This window comes from Empidonax traillii, unplaced genomic scaffold, assembly GCF_003031625.1.
Source record: "Empidonax traillii isolate 1590-97213 ecotype Southwest subspecies unplaced genomic scaffold, ASM303162v1 scaffold553:size485074, whole genome shotgun sequence".
In the NCBI taxonomy this organism is placed as follows: Eukaryota; Metazoa; Chordata; class Aves; order Passeriformes; family Tyrannidae; genus Empidonax; species Empidonax traillii.
This window is the reverse complement of record NW_020955746.1, coordinates 206,690-225,084: the sequence shown is the minus strand read 5'-3', so window position 1 is coordinate 225,084 and position 18,395 is coordinate 206,690. Positions and strand designations below refer to the sequence as shown.

Genomic DNA, 18,395 nt, shown 5'->3' with positions numbered 1-18,395 from the left:
TTTTTTTTTTTTTTTTTTTTTTTTTTTTTTTTTTTTTTTTTTTTTTTTTTTTGTCACCCCTGGGCTCATTGCTTGGCTCTGCTACCAAGAATTAAATTTGAGCTCTTCCCAAGTTCTGGTCAATTCAAGCTCCAAACCATGGCCTGGAATGCCTTAGGATAGCTGGAGAGCTCAGAGCCATCATCGCATCCTGGCCAAGTGACGTCCTCACTCCAAGGCTCTGGGAAAAGGATTTTTCTGTGTGGATGGTTTGCAGGGAGTTTGTTCCCTGCTGATACACAGTGTACATTGTAGGGACCCCAGGTCAGGGTGAGGGTGGAAAACTGGGCTTGGGAAAGGGATTTAAAAATAATGACAGTCATTCAGCAGAAAAATCTGGCTCTACTTGCTTGTCAGAATGGTTTATTTAACCAAACAGTATTGAGTCCATAAAAGACTTCAGACATGCCCAAATGCATGCAGTTGTGAGAAGCCAAAAAAAAAAAAAAAAGTAAAAGTCATATATGGAAGAGTGTGAAAGCTCCAAATGAGTTAATCTGCAATTAAGTTTTATGTTTGGGTGAGTTCTCCCCCGGCACTGAGCTTCCCATCCTAAAGTGCAACAGCAAGAGTGAAAAACCAGCCTGTGCCAACACAAACCTGACTGGATTTGTAAGAGAAGTTAAACTGGAAGGAATCCAGGAATAAATTTGAAAAGTTTACTAGGGGGCAGCTCTCATTGCAGTGTCTGTCTTGAGTAACTCTCCTGTCCCCTGAGAGAGCTGAGTGTGGAGTCTGTCCCTAAATCCCTGCTTTTCTCTCCTGTGGAGCTTAATGAAGACAATATTCCTTCAACATTCCAAGCTTTACAGTCCACTGAGTTGGTGCCTGCTCTCCACAGCGCAGGGAAAGTGTTCCAGTCACGCTGGGCAAGGGGAGGAGTCACAACCTGCATCCTTCAGGTTTGCAATAATAGGGGTTAAACACCTTGGGAAAGGCCATCCCTGGTTAAACAGCCTCAGCTCTAGTAATGAAACTGCAGTGCATCAGGAATTGGTTTCCTGTGCTCCTTCCTCTAAACACAGACAGGCACAGCTCTGAGAAACCCCCCACCTAATGCTGCTTGTGTGGAAAAATCAAAGGAAGTCGGTGGCACCAACAGAAACATCAATCACTGCAGAGAAACTCGAAGGAGCACTGAGGTTATGAGTACAAAGCCATGACACAGCCAACACCACCCATTGCAGAGGAAAGCGGGGTTGGAAGGAGAAACAACGTGAAATGTCAGGATTTTTTTTTTAAAGAATTAAAACACAAGAGCCTTTGCCACGTCTCCGGGCAGAGGTGCCTGTGCACTCCCCAAGGGAAGAGCAGCCTGGCTTCAGAGTGGCAAAGGACAACACCTGCATGTTACAAGGCCATGGTCAGTGGTGCATTTGCTGCCTTCCCTGTCTGCTGGCCCAGCTGCCCAACAAGTCACAGAATATGCAGGAACAGCCTGTGGCAGGCAGGACACAGCAGCACAAACACAGGGAGCAGTGACCCCAGCTCAGCTGATGGACACCAGCGTGCCAGGATGGTTTGGTACCAAACAGAAGGGGACAGGGAGGCAATTCCTGCCTGTCCCGTCCACGTCACTGTGCAACCATGAGGCCGTACTTGGAGCACAGCAGGCCTCTCTTCTTCTCCCGTTCCGTGAGGAAATTCCTCAGTCTGGTGGTGGGGAAGGTAACCAGTGCTTGCTGCCTGCTGTCCAAACCTGTCTCCTGGAGCCACGGGCTCTGAAGGCACTCAGAGGCTGACGGCCTTCCCCTGGAACAGGAGAGGTGAGGGGGTCAGTCAGGGAGCCCTGCTGGGTGAGGAAGCTCCTTGCACGTAGAAAGGAGGGCCAATAGCCAGGATCTGCCCCAGCCTAGCAGCTGGGAGAGCAGACACCACCTTACCAGGGGTTTGCACACAGGGTGCTCTGGAGGAAGGACACGGCCCCCCCCGACAGGCCCGCGTAGCACCGCGTGAGCTTCACTTTGCCCTTCCTGGTGGTTCTCAGGAACTCACAGGGCACGTCGGAGCTGACGGGGTAGTTGGCACTCAACCTGCCCCCAAAAGAAGAGAACTGATCAGAGGGAAGCTGCCTCCAGCTCTGGAGTTCCCAACATAAGGAGGGTGTGTGGACTTGTTAGAGCGAGTCCAGAGGAAGCCACGGAGATGGTCTGAGGGCTGGAGCCAGGCTGGGAGAGCGGGGGGGGTTCACTTGGAGAAGAGAAGGCTCCAGGGAGACCTGAGAGCTCCTTCCAGGGCCTAAAGGGGCTCCAGGAGAGCTGGAGAGGGACTGGGGACAAGGGTCCAGAGTGACAGGACAAGGGAGGACAGCTTTAAACAAAGGAGCTTTAGATTAGATATTATGAAGAAATTCTTTACTATAAGGGTGGTGAAGCACAGGTTGCCCAGAGAAGCTGTGGCTGCCCCACCCCTGATGTGTTCAAGATCAGGTTGGATTCGGCTTGGAGCAACCTGGCCTAGTGCCCAAGGCAGGGAATTTGTAACTGGATGATCTTTAAGGTCTAACCCAAACCATTCTAGGATTCTATGACTCTTATAAGGGTATCGCTCGAGATGCTCCTTCTCCCAGTAACTCCCACTCAGTAGTGAGAGGAGGGTCATGACAGTGCACAGAAACATCATGTAAGGAAATAAAAATCTCACTGTTCTTCAGTGAGTTTCATGCCTTTGGCTGCTTTTCTACTTGGTGTCATTTGGATTTTTTTTGGTGAAGTTGTGGCTTTTCAGACAAGAGAAAAACACCAGCAGCTGCTGTGTTGTAAAACAGCCTCCTTCCCCTACAGGGAGACATCACTGGGACTGGGCATCCTCACATCCCCTCCATCCCACAGCCAGCTCCATCCCCTCCATCCCACAGCCAGCTCCATCCCCTCCATCCCACAGCCTTCCATGGCATTGCCAAGCAGAGTTGGCACAACTGATGTCAGTTCTCTGAGTTCCATGCACCTCCCCTGACTGGTGACTCTGAAATTGTGGTTTTCAGGCTGTTCACGGGGCAGGGAAGGACAGACTGACTTACATGATGAAGGCTGTGATTCCGATGGACCAAATATCAGTCTGTGGGAGGGCTCCTTGCTCTGTCAGCAGTTCTGGAGCTGGAAAAGCAAACTGGTGTGAGCCCAGCTCTGCTCCAACACACTGAGAGCATCACAAAGGCAGGGGGTACTTTTGCTGCCTCGCTAAGAGTGAGGAAGCAGCAGCTCCCAGGACAGGGAGCTGGTTGAGGTAAGACACCCTTTGTAGATGCTGATTGCTGTGAAACCTTGAGGACCTCAGGCCAGGTGGCAGCAGTGCTTGATCCCTGAGCTCTGGACACCTGGATGCCAACTGGAGCAGTGTGGGCTGTAACCCCTGGCCCCGCAGTGGCTGCTCTGGCAAACCCACCCCACAACTGCAGAGCACCACCTGGGAGACCTCACTTGTTGGGGCCAACTGCTGCCTTGGCCTCTGGGTCTCTCTTTTTCATCCCAGATGGCAGATGAGGCTGCTGGGACTGAACTCTGCACTCACCCATGGTTTCGACATAGTCCGTGCACTTGTCGTTGGTGATGAATTTGTCTTGTGCGTAGAACTGGGCGTTCCCAAAATCCACAAGTTTCAGCAGGTTGGGCTCGGTGATGATCATGTTCTCAGACCTGAGGTCCAGGTGCAGGATGTTGTGGGCGTGGAGGTACTCGGTGGCACTGAGGATCTGCCACAGGTAGTCCCGGACCTCCACCTCGGAGTACGATGTCCTGGTGGGAGAAAGGACACCTCTGTTTCCTGTTCCCTATCTCCAGGCCCAAGAATGCCTTTCTACATGCCTGGATGTTTAATCCCATGAGAGTCAAGAGGAAACAACTCTTCATTTAGCAGATCTGTTGTGTATGGAGAGGCCAGCCCATCCTGTGAGTCAAATTTACAGACTCAAGAAGCTCAGGAGGTTGTGGAGCTGCATGTCAGAGAAAGTCAAAGTGGGTTGGGCAGAAACCAAAATGCAGATCTGATGCCCACCACTGCCTCTCTTTTAACCACAGGCCTTCATCAGATCCATTTTCTGACATTCAGAGAAACAACGTGGAGGAGAAATGAGATTTTCTGAGTAACCTCCATGTTGTGGGAGATGGGATTTCATATCAAGGGCTGTAAACTGCTTTCAGTGTCTCAACTGGGCGGCCCTGAATTGTCCCAACCTTATAGGCAACTCAAGTAATTTTTGAATCTCTCATGAAGCTGCTTCACAAATCCCACGTGCAATGACAACAAGCTGGAATAGATGGAGAGGGATGTTCCAGTTTGCCAGCAGAAAGCAACAGGGGTTTTCCAGCCCCGAGGGGAAAAACCCTCCCATGTTCTTACCGTAGTGCCAAGCAGTGGAGCAGCTCTGGTCCCACACACATCTCCTGGATCAACACCAAGTGCCGTGGGCTGACGTAGGCTCCCTTCAGCTGGGCTATGTTTGTGTGGTGGAGCTTCCTCAGGACCTGGTACTCCACGAGCACGGTCTGCTTGTCCTCTTGCCAGTAAGGGATGATTTTTGCGGCCAAAGTCTTGCCGCTCACTTTCTCCCTGCACTGTCGGACGATGCTGAATCTCCCCCTGGTACAAAGGAACACAAAGGGACATGAAACTCCTCTGCTGCTCCTGGAAGAGCCAGGAACTTCTGTTCTTCAAAAGCACCAGAATCCCATGCTGTGTTTTTCATCCACACCCCATGGGGGGTTATTGCATCCATCGTCCCAGTTTGCGCTTCCTCCTTTGTCTCTAAACTCTACAGTCACTTTAAATTACAGGAGTGAGAGCTTAACTCCTTTGGAGAGAGAGGAGAAGAGAGTCAGTGCCCCTCTTCTGGGTAAAGAAAGTTGAATCCCAACTCCACTGACTGAAACTGGTACCTCAAAGGCTGAAGCAGCAAGGACAGGAAGCTCTGTTAGCCCTGGGCTCACTGCAGGAGATATCAAGTGACTGCCCCGCTGCCCAGCTGGGATAGGACAAGGGTTGATGGTTTTAAACTATGAGAGCTGATCTAGACTGGATATAAGGATGAATTTTTTTACAATGAGGGTATAAAACATTGGCTCTGGTTGCCCAGAGAGGTACCAGATGCCTCAACCCTGGAAATGGTCATGGTCAGATTGGGCTGACCTGGTTGAAAATGTCCCTGCTCATTGCAAGGGGTTTGGATTAGATGACCTTCAAAGGTCCCTTCCAGCCCAGACCGTTCTATGATTCTGTGACTCTTTTGCTCTGCCAAAAAATCCACAACTAAACCCTACCAAAACAAGGTGAAGGTCACTCAGCCAGCACTGTGCGTGTATCACTGTGGAGGAGTTTTTAGCAACCCACCGTGACACTCGGTGAGCAGCACCTTCATACACGTCCCTTTTCTAAACTCCAGCCACACAGAATCATAAAATCATAGAAACACAGAATCCTAGCAAGGTTTGGGTTGGAAGGGACCTTAAAGACCATCTAGTTTTACCCCCTGCCATGGGCAGGGACACATTCCCCTTGACCAAGTTGCTCAAGCCCCGTCCAATCTGGCCTTGGACACTTCCAGGGACGGGGCAGACACAGCTTCTCTGGGCAACCTGTGCCAGGGCCTCCCCACCCTCACAGTAAATAATTTATCCCTAATCTCTGATCTAACCCTGCTGTTTTACAATCTGAAGCCATTCCCCCTTGTCCTATCACTGCATGGTCTTGTAAAAAGTCCCTCTCCATGTTTCTTGTAGCTCCTCTGGGTCCTAGAAGGCCTCAATTAGCTCATCCCAAAGCCTCCTCTTTTCCAGGCTGAACAATCCCAATTCCCTCAGCCTTTCCTCCTAGGAGAGGTGCTCCATCACACGTGGGATTTCCCTCTGGATCACAGAGAGCTCAGCTGGATTCTCTTACCTTTTGATCTCTGTTTGGAAGGCATAGGTCTGGTAGGTTGGGAAAGGCTCGGGTGGTGTGATTATTTCACTCTCCTCCTCAGCAGCAGGTGATGATGGGATGTCCTGCGTTGCAGCACGAAGCTCTGCAGAGAGAAAGGGACAGGGATTACATGGGAAAACAGCCCTGTGTGGAAAATGGGGCCTTTCTGAAGCTCCACTGCCCATGAACAGCAGCCAAGGCAACAGCAGAGCTTTCCCCAGGTGACTGTGCAGCCTGAATCCCAGCTGTGGCACCCAGTGCTGTTGGAATGCAGCAGATTCTGCTCTTTCCACCCAGAAATCCCCTGGTGTGGCCACTCCAGGCAGTATGAGGGGGATTGTATATTGTGTGCTACGACATATCAAACATCTGAGCCACTGGTTCACTTCTCCTCACATCAACAAGTCGCCGAGTCGTGGCAAGACACTGACAAAGAATTAGAAACTAGTTGTTGCTCTGGTTCTGGTGTGTGGTTGTGTCCAAGTGCTCCCTGAAATAATAAATCATCTCTTTAAAGCATCTGCTTGGAAAGGCTGGACACGTTGAGATCCATTAATGGATCCTGGACCAAGGGGAAGCAGAGGATTCAGGGTGAGTTAAAAATATCTCTGTGAAACTGATTTTCACACAGCAATCCTCTCCACTGGGAGGAAATTCCAGTTAGACCATCCTTCTGTTTCCTAGCAGAAAGGATGCTTTGCTACAAGGATATGTTTGCTGTGGGGTTACGGATTTCTTAATTTTAAAAACATGCGAGTTGTACAGTGCAGTCAAACAAGTGGAAAAAAAAATCAGTAAATTGGGCTTTCTTTACTTCAGAGACAAAATACAGCTGGAAAATTCACCACAGAAGGACAATAATTCCCAGAGGAAAACACCAGAATAGAGACATTAACTACTGAATTTAGGATTTTGTCCATGGTTTTTATGGTTCAGGGTTTTCACCAGTGGCAGATCTATATCAAGAGATAAATGCCTCCAGTCACACATTTGTGGTCCAAGACCCCTTTCTTCATCATCTGTAATCAAAACTAAGCGTTTCTTCAACAGGTAATCTACAGTTCCCAGTTTTTTATTGTATTATTAAATTTCATATCTATTTACATACTGTTTCTATTTACATAATGTTATTATCTTAACTGGGTTTTCTGATATATTTATACGGATTTCCCCGTGTCCAGAACTAGAAAATAATGTAATTTTATATACAAAAGCCCTAAACCACCCTGAGCCAAGTAGAATTTGCCTTGATTCACCTGCTCTTGGCTTCTGGGCCCACATCTATAAGGGTGCAGTGGTTTTGATGCAGGATTTGATCTTACCCATTGGATCCTTCCCAGTGATTTTGACGCTGGCAGACGGGTCACTGTAGGGCCCCATTCCTGCTTTGCTGGTGCAGGCAATCCTGAAGTGGTAGATGAACCCCTTGGGCAGATTTTTGGCATAGTAGCAGCAGTCAGCCAGGTCAGAAGCAAGAGTTGTCCACTCCCCATCTTGACCAAGGTAAAAAGAGAGAAAACACACCAGGACTCAATTACTATGACCATGCTGAGTTGTGGGATTTTTTTTTTTTTTTTTTGAGGTTTTGGGTTTTATTTGGGTTATTTTTCCACCAGCTTTACTTATGTGCTGGGAATACGAAGAAAAAAGGCCCATTCCAATCCCTTAACTTTCTGTGATTCTCTGAATCTCGTAGAATGAAAGAAAAACCAACTTGTCATGGCCAACTTTTGTGCGTGGTGCCGCTCACTGTGTTACTCTTCTCTGAAATCCGCTGCTTTGTATCTGAAGAGTCCAAGTTGTGCAATATTCTGTCAGAGGAATGAGGAAACTTCCCTGTGTTCTTTCTCTTTATCTAATTCCTGCACCGATCTCTAATGCAAATATGCATCAAGAAACTTCAAACAGAACCCCCAGCTGAATCACTGATTTGTTTTTCCTTTTGGCCCTCTCCCTGAACCCAGCTGAGGCCACGAGGGTTCCCGGACAGAACTATCCACCAACACCTTCCAAGCAAAGCCACTGTTTGAAATGTGGGCAGTTTTAGTCAGCTTTTATGAAACTCAGATGATTTCTCGGGGAACTGAAACTGCAGGTGTGTTCTGGACTCATAATTTATGGGAAAGAGAAAATCACCAGCAAACATTTAATGACCTTTCATCTCACACGATGCTCTGTCTCATATTTCGCTGCTGTGCTCAAGGCTGAACTCCTTTCAATTGCCTGAGATTAAACCCATCCTTTCATTCAAATAAACCCTGGCAGAGGCCTCAAACCTTGAAATAAGCAGTAATTCACCACCCAAACCCAAAGTATTGATGACTTTGCAGGGTGCTGGCTGAATTGGGGGATGTGTTTGCACAAGAAGGAGCAGACACAGCTTAGAAATAGAGAAAAGCACCTGCAGAAGCAGCTGGCAAGAGCCTGTTGTTTCTGAATAAAAATAAAATATCCAGCTGGTGAAGGGATCACAGAAAGCGAGATGCTCCCTGGGAGGTGTAAGGACAGCACTTTACCTTCACTCTTGCACTGGATGGCGTACTGGACAGGGGTGTTGGTCTCCACAGGTTTCCAGACCACCTGCACTCCATCCTTGTAGACTTCCACGATGTCAGGGGGTGGAGGGCTGGGAGGAACTTCTGTTGAGAGGAGGCACAAAACCCAGGGACTGTTAAGAGCAGCACTGCCATGAATCAAAACCCTACACCCAGCATGTCTCAGTTACAGATATTATTTATATATATATATATATGTATATATTTTATTTATATATATAAGCACACACCTAGAGAAACAGCAATTTAACCCAACCTTAATTTAAAGTCAGTATTAAAGTTTTGTCTTGGAGGGCTCTGAATCCAGAAGAGTGAAGAAGAGGGAGTGAACCCTGCAATATGAGCCACGCTACCAGGCAGCAAAGGCTGTGGACTACAGCAAGGGAGAGATTGTCCTCTGCACCTCCCTGCAGAAATCTCACCTCAAAGGTATTTACGGGTCACATTTTGGGGCAGAATTATTCATAACACCCATTTCTGTAGTTGCTTCTTCTCTTACCTGCTTTTCTTATGACACAAGAGGTGGACGCTGAGCCCAGGGAGTTTGTGGCCACGCAGGTGTAAATACCAAAATCCTCAGCATTAACAGAGAGAATAGTCAAGAGCTGGAAGTGTTTGAGGGTGGACGAGATGAGGATCCGGCTGCTGCCCTGGACAGGGATCCCGTCTGAAAAGCAGAAGGTAGGAGAGATAAAGCACCCTGAAAATTGATTCCAAGATGTGTAAACCCCTCTCTGCATCCCCATCCCATAGGTCAGGGGCTCCCTGGGGGGATGCCAGCGTCACCTCTGAACCAGCTGACGTGCAGGGAGGGGTGAGCTGCCGTCCGGCACGACAGCGTCACGCACTGTCCCACGGCAGCAGCCTGGTCCATGAGCTCCTCAGTGAAGGATGGGGCTGCAGGGAAAAGGGAAAAAAAATCAATTCAGAATAGCCAGGAGAGCTGTGTGGAAAACAAATGCATGCAGGACAGCAGAAAATATTTTTAATTGTTCGAGAACATCTCCAGTTCTTGCTCCGTCATCCTTTTGACCACTCGTTGGAGAATCCCCCGGGCATTGGGCACAGGTGCAGGAGCCCCAGGGACACAGTGTGACTGCTCACACAGGATCATCCAAATGGATCTTGGGAGGTCCACAGGGAATACCTGCACTGCCCAGCCATGCTGGTACAGCTGAGGCAGCAGAGCAGCTCAGAGCAGAGAGGGATCATGCCACAGCAAGAGTGTTCTCCTGGCTGAGCCTAAATGTGGGGGCAAAACTAAATGATGGTATTTCAAGGGGGAGGGGATCGAATAGGGCAAGAGTAAAAAGGCCTCCAGTTGCGGCAGAAGAGGTTTAGATTGGATTTTAGGGAGACTATCTTCATGGAAAGGGTTGTCAGGGATTGGAAAAGGCTGCCCAGGGCAGTGGTGGAGTCACCATCCATGGAGGGGTTTAAAAGATGTGTAGATGTGGCACTTGGGGATGGGGTTTACTGGTGGCCTTGGCAGTGCTGGGGGACGGTTGGACTCGATGACCTTGGAGGTCTTTGCCAGCCTAAATGATTCCATGATCAAGACAACATAAGAAGAGATGAAAGCTGGATATGAAAGCATAAAAACCCCACAGAGCATCCAATCTGCTCCTGTCTCCCTGGCAAAGGGGGACCTCGAGTTTTCTTCTGTGCTTCTCCAAGGTTTTTTTTTCTCCACAGTTTCCAGGAGCTGCCAGCCTCCCACACCTGCCCTTCCCAGTGTTTGCCTGGGCTCTGCTGAGTACTGGGACGTTAACCTGACCTTGGGAAGTGCTCCTGACAGAGTCAAGGGGAAACTTGTGGGGGAAAAAGCAAGTTCAGCTTTGCTGATGCACCGTTTGGGGCTGCCCCGTCATTTTTCATTTTGTAGCTCTGTAGCATCATGTCTGGACTTAACACATCCATTCAGGACTGGATCACAGGGATTCATAGTTCCCTGCCTCTGCCTTCCCACCCATGGATACTCCTTTTGTTCTCTTTCTGGCTTACACTTGGATATTATTCCTTTGCAGTGGCTTCCTGGAACGGCTCCAATTTGCAAACAATGCCATGACAGGTTTTATCAAGGTTTTAGTTGTGATGTAAACACAGGACACTGGCTCATGTTGCATGAGTTGGTCCAGGTCATCTCCAGATACTCGTTGCAGATCCATCCTTAGAAACTGGCCTCACACAGCACTGGGATTTTCATTACTGATATTGATTCATTGCTAGAACAAACCACTGGCTTGTGCCACAGCAATACCTTTCTCCTTTGGCATGAGGCTTGGTAACTTGAATGAGGAGAGTGCTGATTTCCTCTTCAGAGATCCTTCAGCCCCTATTAACAGCTCTCTTTCTGCTGCCTCACTTCCCAGCTCACCAAACTCTGTTTTGAGAAAGGATGAGGAGTCATTCGAGGCCACCCTTCTCCCCGTGGCAGCAATTTACAGTGACAGCTCTGCCATTCACACAGAAATAGCTCATCACTCACAGGTTCCCTTATTAACCAGCCTTCAGTCAGCAGGGAAGGCTGTGACAGCTGTTACAAACACAATAATGTCCTGGAAGAACAGGGAATATTTGGGGATGGCAGAGAAGAAAGGACAGGTCCTGATGTCCAGTAGCCAGGGGGACTTCACCAGCTTCTCCCAGTCACTTTATTTTTTTTGAGATTTACCAAGGTCAGATGATAACTGCAGCAAGGAAAGCATCACCCAGCCCTGATCTGCTTTTGTGCAACCTCAGACAGGGGAATTTGAGCCCCTTCCATCAGTGCACTGGCCCATCTGCCTCTGCACTGTAGGAACCCAGTAACAGAGAGGTAGTGGTGGAGCTGGAAACTACTGATTTCATAACCTGCCATGGCCAGTTTTACAATCCCAGTCTAACCACAGCCTCAGACATGCTGGGGAAAAAAGGAAAAGGCAGCTTTATCAGAGCCCAGTCATAGCAGAAAATCTATACAGGAGAAGAGTGAAATACTTACCTTCCTCTGCCTCTGGCTCAGGAGATGTCTTTCCTTTTAGGATTCTTGAGATGTGGGCAACAGAAGCTTTTACTTTCTTCTTCAGACTCTGCTCCACTGACAGCTCCACTGAATGAGACCTGGCATATGGCTTAAAGAGTCCTGCCTTGGTGTGGAAGGAGCTTTTCTGCTTCCCACTGGAGTCCTTTTGGGAGCTGTACATTTCTTTATGGCTCTCCGCCCCTTTCCCCATGGCTACTAAGTGAGCTGCCTTTGAATCCTCAGATATTTCCAAATGGTTCTTCCTGTTCTTGCCCTCTGCCTGTTCCCTGATGCACAGCCTTTTGTCCTTGTGCAGATGCCCTGCAGGAGGGGACCTTGCCCTTTCACCGAGGGGAATGAACCGTCTGCGGACTGGCTTGGGCGAAGGCTTCTTGTAGGACAGGAATTCAAACGGGAAATAGACAATGTCATACAAGTCAGAGAAGTTCAAGTAGGCAGGTTCCACCTCTGAGATGTCAAATTTTTGAGGGCCGCTGCCAGTGCTGGGGGCTTCGTCTGACAGGTCTTTGATTTTCACTAAAGACACTTCTGGGTGTTTCCCATTGTCCTTCATCACTGGCACCCGACTGGGCCTTTTCCCGGTGTCCAGGCTCTCTGTTGAGGAAATGCTGGCTTGGCTGGAAGCGGGGCTCTCAAACGCCAGGTCCTCCAGGTGTTCACACTCACGGGGAACTGTCTGTGCTCCCTGCCCTTCCAGCACCTCTGACTCCTCCCTCACGGCAAGGCAGGGTTCTTCAAGGCCATCCTGCTCAGAGACTTCTCCTCTTCCACCCTGTTTCACGGAAGGGAAGGAGGTGTCCGTGGGTGCTTGGCTACCCTCTGTGGGAGGAGAGATGTGCTTTCTGCTCTCCTTCTCTCCAGAAACTGACTCTGCCCAAACATTCATCTCTTCGGAGAGGGAAACCATCTCGTCCACCAAGCCCTCCAGCACAGCAGACTCCTCATCACTGTAGAAGGAAGACCTGTGATGTGACCGCTCCCGACCGCCATCCCTGCGGAGCGACGGTGGGACAGCTCTTCCAGCCTCAGAACTTCCCCTTCCCAAGGCAACGCCTCCACCCTCACCAGGAACCTTTGGATGCTCCTCATATGCTGCTTCACGGACTGGAGCTGGAGCAACTTCTGATTGTGCAGCACTTAATGCACCCCCTAGACCGTCAGAAATCCCAGCACTGGGATGGCCAGCCCTGTGCTGCTCCAACACCCGCTGTCCAGCCTTGGGGAAAGGAGCAGCCAAGGCCTGTGCAGCTGCTGGGCTTCCACTTGCTGTCACAGCAGCTCTCACCTCGCTGTGAAGGGGTGGATGTTCCTGTTTTTCCCTCTCAGAGACCGAAGGGAGAACAACGCTTTGGGAGGACACCCTTCCCGCTGTGTGCCTGCCTTCTGGAACGGCATGGCCTTCAGGAATCTTCTGGGGTTTGGATCCTTCGTGGGCCAAGCTGGGAACAGCCTCTGGGACAGCAGAGCTTTTGCTCCTCAGAGCAGCAAAGCCCTCCTTGCTGTGAGCTGGCCCTTCCCTCTCAGCCCGTGCTCCATCGGGAGCCGGCGCTGATTGTGGGGGTGGGACTTTGGGAACAGCGAGGTGCTCTCCTTTCAGGGTGGCTGCTGCTGTGAATCCACGAACAGGAGCCTTCCTGTGAGCTTGGCTTTCACCAGCACGGGCTGATGGTGGAGTGACTCCTGCCACACCCAGCCCTTCATCCTCCAGGACGGCAGATCCCACCTCTTTGCGGGTCTTCGCCTTCTGAGCAGCCCCTTCACCAGCTGTGAGGGCACCTGGCCGCTTGCCCAGCGAGACAGGAGCTGATGGAACACTTTTCCCAGGAATTTCCTGACCCCTGTCTTTACTTACTGAGAGTGAACGAATTTCTGTCTGTTCTGCTGGAGCAGCAGAGCTTTCATGCTCCATGGGTTCAGACTCGGCAACGCCGTGAGCAGAGGTCTTTTCATCTGAATGTTTCTGCCTCTTGTCCTTCCAAGGCGGAACTGGGGCCGTCCTTTTGATCAGCAACGTTCCACCTTTTTGATCCGGGTGGATGTCAGTGCTGTGAGCAGATTCCTGGGGCAGACACACTCCTCCCTTACTCGTGGGAGGTGACTCAGAGGTGGCCTCTGACTGTGTCAGGGTTGCAATGGACTCTTTGCCCTCCTGAAAAGCATTGTCAGAGGAGGATTTACCCTCCATGCTCTCATGTTTTTGGGCTGCTGACGCAGTTACATCTGAGCACTGGGCAGTCAGAATGGGGCTTCTGCCTTCCAAATCTTCATCATCCTCCTCAATCTCAGTAGCTTTTGACTTCTTCAGTAAAGGTTTCCTGTTTTCACTCCTGTGAGGTGACACTGCAAGTCCCTCAGCCTGTTGCATAAAAGCAGCTGGGCACCCATCACCCTCACAGTGTGTGGAAGGAGGGGGCTTCTCTCCTGAGCAATCCTTGCTGGCTCTCCTGACGTCCTCCTGCTTTGATGTGTCCGCAGAACATCCCTTGCCGGGCCCTGCAGAAATGTCACAGTGGTCACTGCCTTCGGGGCAGCTCTCCTGGGACAGGACATCACAGTCTTCTTCCAAGATATCCTGCTCCCTCAGTGACCTCGAGGCTCTCAGCCTGTAGTCGTCCAGGGAGCGGCTCCTGCTGGCACCAGCAATGGCAGGGTGTGGTGGTTTCCTGGCCGTGTCAAACGACGCCGATTTGGTCAAGGACCCCAGCAGGCCTTCCCTGCGATCATCTCCTTCCTCCTCCTCCTCTTCCAGCTCAAACTGCTCCAGGAGGGGCTCACGGAGACCGCTGAGGGGCACCTTGGAATATCCAGCTTTCCGGAAAGTCCTCCTGGCTCTGTCCAGGTGCCTCCTGAACTCCCTGCCCGGAGAGGAAGGCGGCCTTGCAGGGAGCTCTGTTGCTTGGCTGTAGAAAGTGCTTTTGATGACACTCTGCCTGGGCACAAAGGCAGATGGCTTTTCCGTGCCATCCCCGGCCTTTTCAATTCTCTCGCTGTCAGCTGGTTTTTCTTTCTGAGCGGGATGTGATGTGCTTTCCCCGGAAGCCCTCACGGATGAAGGCTCTGCTCTCTCATCTCCAGCACTGGGATGGAGCCCCTCCTCTTTCTCCTGGAAAGCCACGAGCTCTTTGCTTTCTGTAGGTGATTTATCCCCCACCTCAGCTTTCATGGAAGCGTATTTCCTCCTCATGGGTTTTACTGGGGGGACTGGTGTCTTGGAGAGCTTCTGCTCACCGGAACGTTTTGGAGGCTCCTGGTAACTTGGGGCATCAAACACGGGCAGGTGCAGCTCGGGGGTGGAGCCAAAGTGCCTCTTCTTGGGGAAACTCGAGTTCTCGTTGTCTGAAGAGGAGCCACTGGTGCTGGATGAAGTGCTTTCCTCGATGAGGTGGCGGGAAATGGCCAGGGAGCTGTTGTCGTGGGTCCTTTCCAGGATTTCTGGGATGGACCTCATTACCAGGATGGATTTGTAGCACATCAGAGACCGCTGGGAAGCCGAACAAAATGCAGCACAGTGAGGTGGGAACGTGGTGGGAGGATGGCAAAAGCAAATATACAAAACAAATATAAAACCCCAAAAATATAGATTATATAGATTATTATAGATTATTGTATATTATACATTATTGATTATTATATATAATATATAGTATGGAGTCAATAGTCTAATATGCAATACAATATAATTGTATATTATATATTATACACTATAAATAACCTATATTATATATTATATAATATATATAATATTATGTAGTATATAGATTATTATTGATTATTATATAGATTATGTAACAAAAATATAGATTAAGGGCAACTCACCTGCCACTTGCTCCGAGCCACAATGAATTTGAGCTGCTTGGTGTTAATGAAATGAGCTGCTTCGAGGGGGACATTGTGCTGCCAGGTGGAATGAGAGGAAAATCATTGGTTAAAAAAAAAAACCCTGACTTCATTTCCTAATAACTCTCTCGGATTCCCTCCTTCCAGAAATATTTAATTTAGGAAAGTCACAACGGACCAAGTGCTACAATCCCTTCATATTTAAATTGGAGAAAAAATCAGTGATAAAAGTAAGCCTTGTTCAATACCTGTCATTAAATCCTTTTTTTAATTGTTTATTTTTAGCTCTTTCCCCTCAGTGATTTAAGGCATTGGAATATAAACCAGAACTTCGCCCTGCAAAGGGGCAAGAGGACAAGAGGAAACAGCCTGAAGTTGAACCAGGGGAGGTTAAGTTTGGATATGAGGGAAGATTTCTTCCTGGAAAGGGTTATCAGGGGTTGGAACAGTCTGCCCAGGGCAGGATGGTGGAGTCACCATCCCTGGAAGGATTTAAAAGATGTGGCACTTGGGGATATGGTTTAGTGGTGGCCTTGGCAGTGCTGGGTCAATGGTTGGACTCCATGATCTTAGAGGGCTTTTCCAACCTAAATCTTTATCCTTTGAAAGAAATGATATCCTGGCATGTAAACCTCTTCCTGGGGAGCCATTCCTGAGCTCCTCTGTGGCACAGAAAATAGGAGACCATGGGAAAAAAAAAAAATAAACCAGCAAATATCCATCAGCTTTAACAGCTGCCCCTCCCAAGGTCTCTGCCAACCTCATTATTGTGATGACTAATAAAGGACCAGGACACACTTACCATGAACCACTTGTGGGACAGACAGTCCAAAGCACTAGGCCTGGCTCTGGTAAGAGAACAGATGGACATTTTAGTAGGAAGTCACTTCCAAAGGGACCACAAGATCCTCCTGAAGGTGCTGCTACACATGGACACACGGTGCACACCATGGGGTGTGTCCTCAGGCTGCTGATTTGGAGCTGAGAAGCCCACAAGGCAGACAGCAGCTTTCAGCCCCAAAGTTTCCTTCCCTTGAGGTGAAATAATCCTCCTTTTTCTCTCCCAGACTCCCCACAGATCCTCAGCAAGAGCCTGTGTCCAGAGCAGCCCCAAGAGGGTCTTTGCCTCTCTAGGTGACCAGAGAGAAAATAGCTTTGGCAGGAGGCAGAAAGGATAGAAATGAAATTAAAAAGCAAGGGCCTGCAAACGTGCCTTCAAGCCTCCTTTTGTACCTCAAATTGCTTAATGAATATGGTTCATGCTATTTAATTCTCTCATAACTCACTCTACACCAGTCCTTGCCCAGGAAGCACAGGAGGACACTTATTTGGGGTTCAGCTAAGGGAGGAAGCACAGGAGGACACTCACTTGGGGTTCTGCTGCAGGATCCCTTTCATGAAGTCCTTTGCATCCTCGCTCAAGTGAACAACGTCGGGAATGGTCCACGAAATTTCCCCGCTCTGGATGTTCAGGAGGGTTTTCCTGTCGTTCTCCCCAGCAAACGGAGATTTGCACGTGAGGCTTGTTTTTTGGACACCACAGAATAAAAGGAGACAGATGTCAGGCTTTTGTTTGCTGTTCAAGTGACAGGAAAGCACAAGTGCCCTCGTGGGGGTTTTAAAATATCTGAGGGACTCCGCGGGTGGGACTTGCTTGTGAGCAAGGTGTTCACTAACAGGTCATCTTTCACCCCAGAATTTGGTGGCACTTGGCTGAATCACTGTTTATTTGGGGCAATAGTAATATAAGGAATGAAGGCACAGCTGTAGTGGGGTGCTGGCTAAAACAGGAGAGGGGGAGGCTGAACCTCATCCACTGTTCCCACCGGAATGCAGCTCTCAGGGACAACAGCCGAAGCCCTGGGAACCCAGGAAAGGAGGAAAACACAAAATAAATAGTCCTTAGCATAGAAAGGCTCGATGCTTCACTCAGATCTCCCACTTGAAGACACTGGAGGGCTTTGATAGACAAAGGATTATTAAATGAATCTTGAAAATAAGATTTACTTACCTTAAATAGGTGATGACTCCAACAGCCCTGAGGAGAAAGGGAGCACAAATGTCAGGTTTTTGTCACTATTCATCCGTCTTTCTCAAGCACACAGCCCCTCTTCCTGACACTGGACACCCACTTCTCCTCACTTTTTCAGGGAAAATAAATCCCAAAAGCCATTTTCCCCTTTAAGTTTTTTTTCCCCTTTAATATTTTTTAAAATTATTCTCAAGCCATCTTCCAATTTTGAAGCGCAGATAAAGGAAAAGGCTCAGAATAATTTTTATTTTTTTTTAGAGTTTGTTTGCCTTTTCTAGAAAGCCTTTTAGGATCATTCTCCCTTGTTGCTGCCTCTAACAGAGATCATCTCCTGTAAGATGCTCCTTTGCATCAATGAGCTGTCAGAGTTCAATTATGGCTGGGAAAAAAAAAAAAAAAAAAAAAAAAAAAGAAAATAGACAGAAGGAGCTTTGAAGAGCCCTGATGGCTTTCGGATTCTCAGGGTTCACTTCCAGCTTCCTGTGTAATTATCACTGCTCCATTTACTTATTAACAGTAAATGGAAATTCAGGCCATCAAGGGCCTGAAAAAGCTTTTTAGGAAGATGGGGGATGAGCAGATATTACCAGATATCAGTTGCCTTTGACACGGGTAAGAGAGAGACAATCTCTGGGGCAACGAACTCCGGGGAGCCGAATTTGCTGTACTGGGGGTCGAAGGGGGTGATCCTCTGAGCAAACCCAAAGTCACAGATCTTCAGGTCCTCCCTCTCGGGGTAAACCATGAGGATGTTCAGGGGCTGTTAAAGGAAATGAAAGGGAAGAGGGAAGAGGGAAGAGGGAAAAGGGAAAAGAGAAAGAAAGAAGAAAGGAGAGAGAAGAAAGGGTAGGGGAAGGTTTGGGAAGGTTTGAGAAGGTTTGGGAAGGTTTGGAAAAGAAAGGTTTGGGAAGGGAAGGGAAGAGGAAGGGGAAGGGGAAAGGGAAGGGGAGGGAAGGGAAGGTTTGGGAAGGTTTGGGAAGGTTTGGGAAGGTTTGGGAAGGTTTGGGAAGGT

At 49.0% G+C, this 18,395-nt stretch overlaps 1 protein-coding gene across 1 annotated transcript in view; it reads right to left on the bottom strand.

Moving 5' to 3' along the window:
* Window positions 1–905: 905 nt before the first annotated feature.
* OBSCN (obscurin, cytoskeletal calmodulin and titin-interacting RhoGEF) overlaps window positions 906–18,395 on the bottom strand; it is a 177,530-nt gene continuing 160,040 nt past the window's right edge. Inside the window, exons 100-116 of the mRNA XM_027897614.1 lie at window positions 17,971–18,143; window positions 17,363–17,389; window positions 16,721–16,873; window positions 16,154–16,199; window positions 15,331–15,408; window positions 11,473–14,995; window positions 10,750–10,872; window positions 9,276–9,386; window positions 8,989–9,156; window positions 8,451–8,573; window positions 7,257–7,427; window positions 5,914–6,037; window positions 4,378–4,617; window positions 3,550–3,773; window positions 3,059–3,134; window positions 1,923–2,072; window positions 906–1,791 (exon numbers count right to left, since the gene is read on the bottom strand). Coding sequence (XP_027753415.1) covers window positions 1,614–1,791; window positions 1,923–2,072; window positions 3,059–3,134; window positions 3,550–3,773; window positions 4,378–4,617; window positions 5,914–6,037; window positions 7,257–7,427; window positions 8,451–8,573; window positions 8,989–9,156; window positions 9,276–9,386; window positions 10,750–10,872; window positions 11,473–14,995; window positions 15,331–15,408; window positions 16,154–16,199; window positions 16,721–16,873; window positions 17,363–17,389; window positions 17,971–18,143 — 5,688 coding nt within the window. The 3' untranslated portion in view covers window positions 906–1,613. The remainder of the gene's footprint in view (window positions 1,792–1,922; window positions 2,073–3,058; window positions 3,135–3,549; window positions 3,774–4,377; window positions 4,618–5,913; window positions 6,038–7,256; window positions 7,428–8,450; window positions 8,574–8,988; window positions 9,157–9,275; window positions 9,387–10,749; window positions 10,873–11,472; window positions 14,996–15,330; window positions 15,409–16,153; window positions 16,200–16,720; window positions 16,874–17,362; window positions 17,390–17,970; window positions 18,144–18,395) is intronic.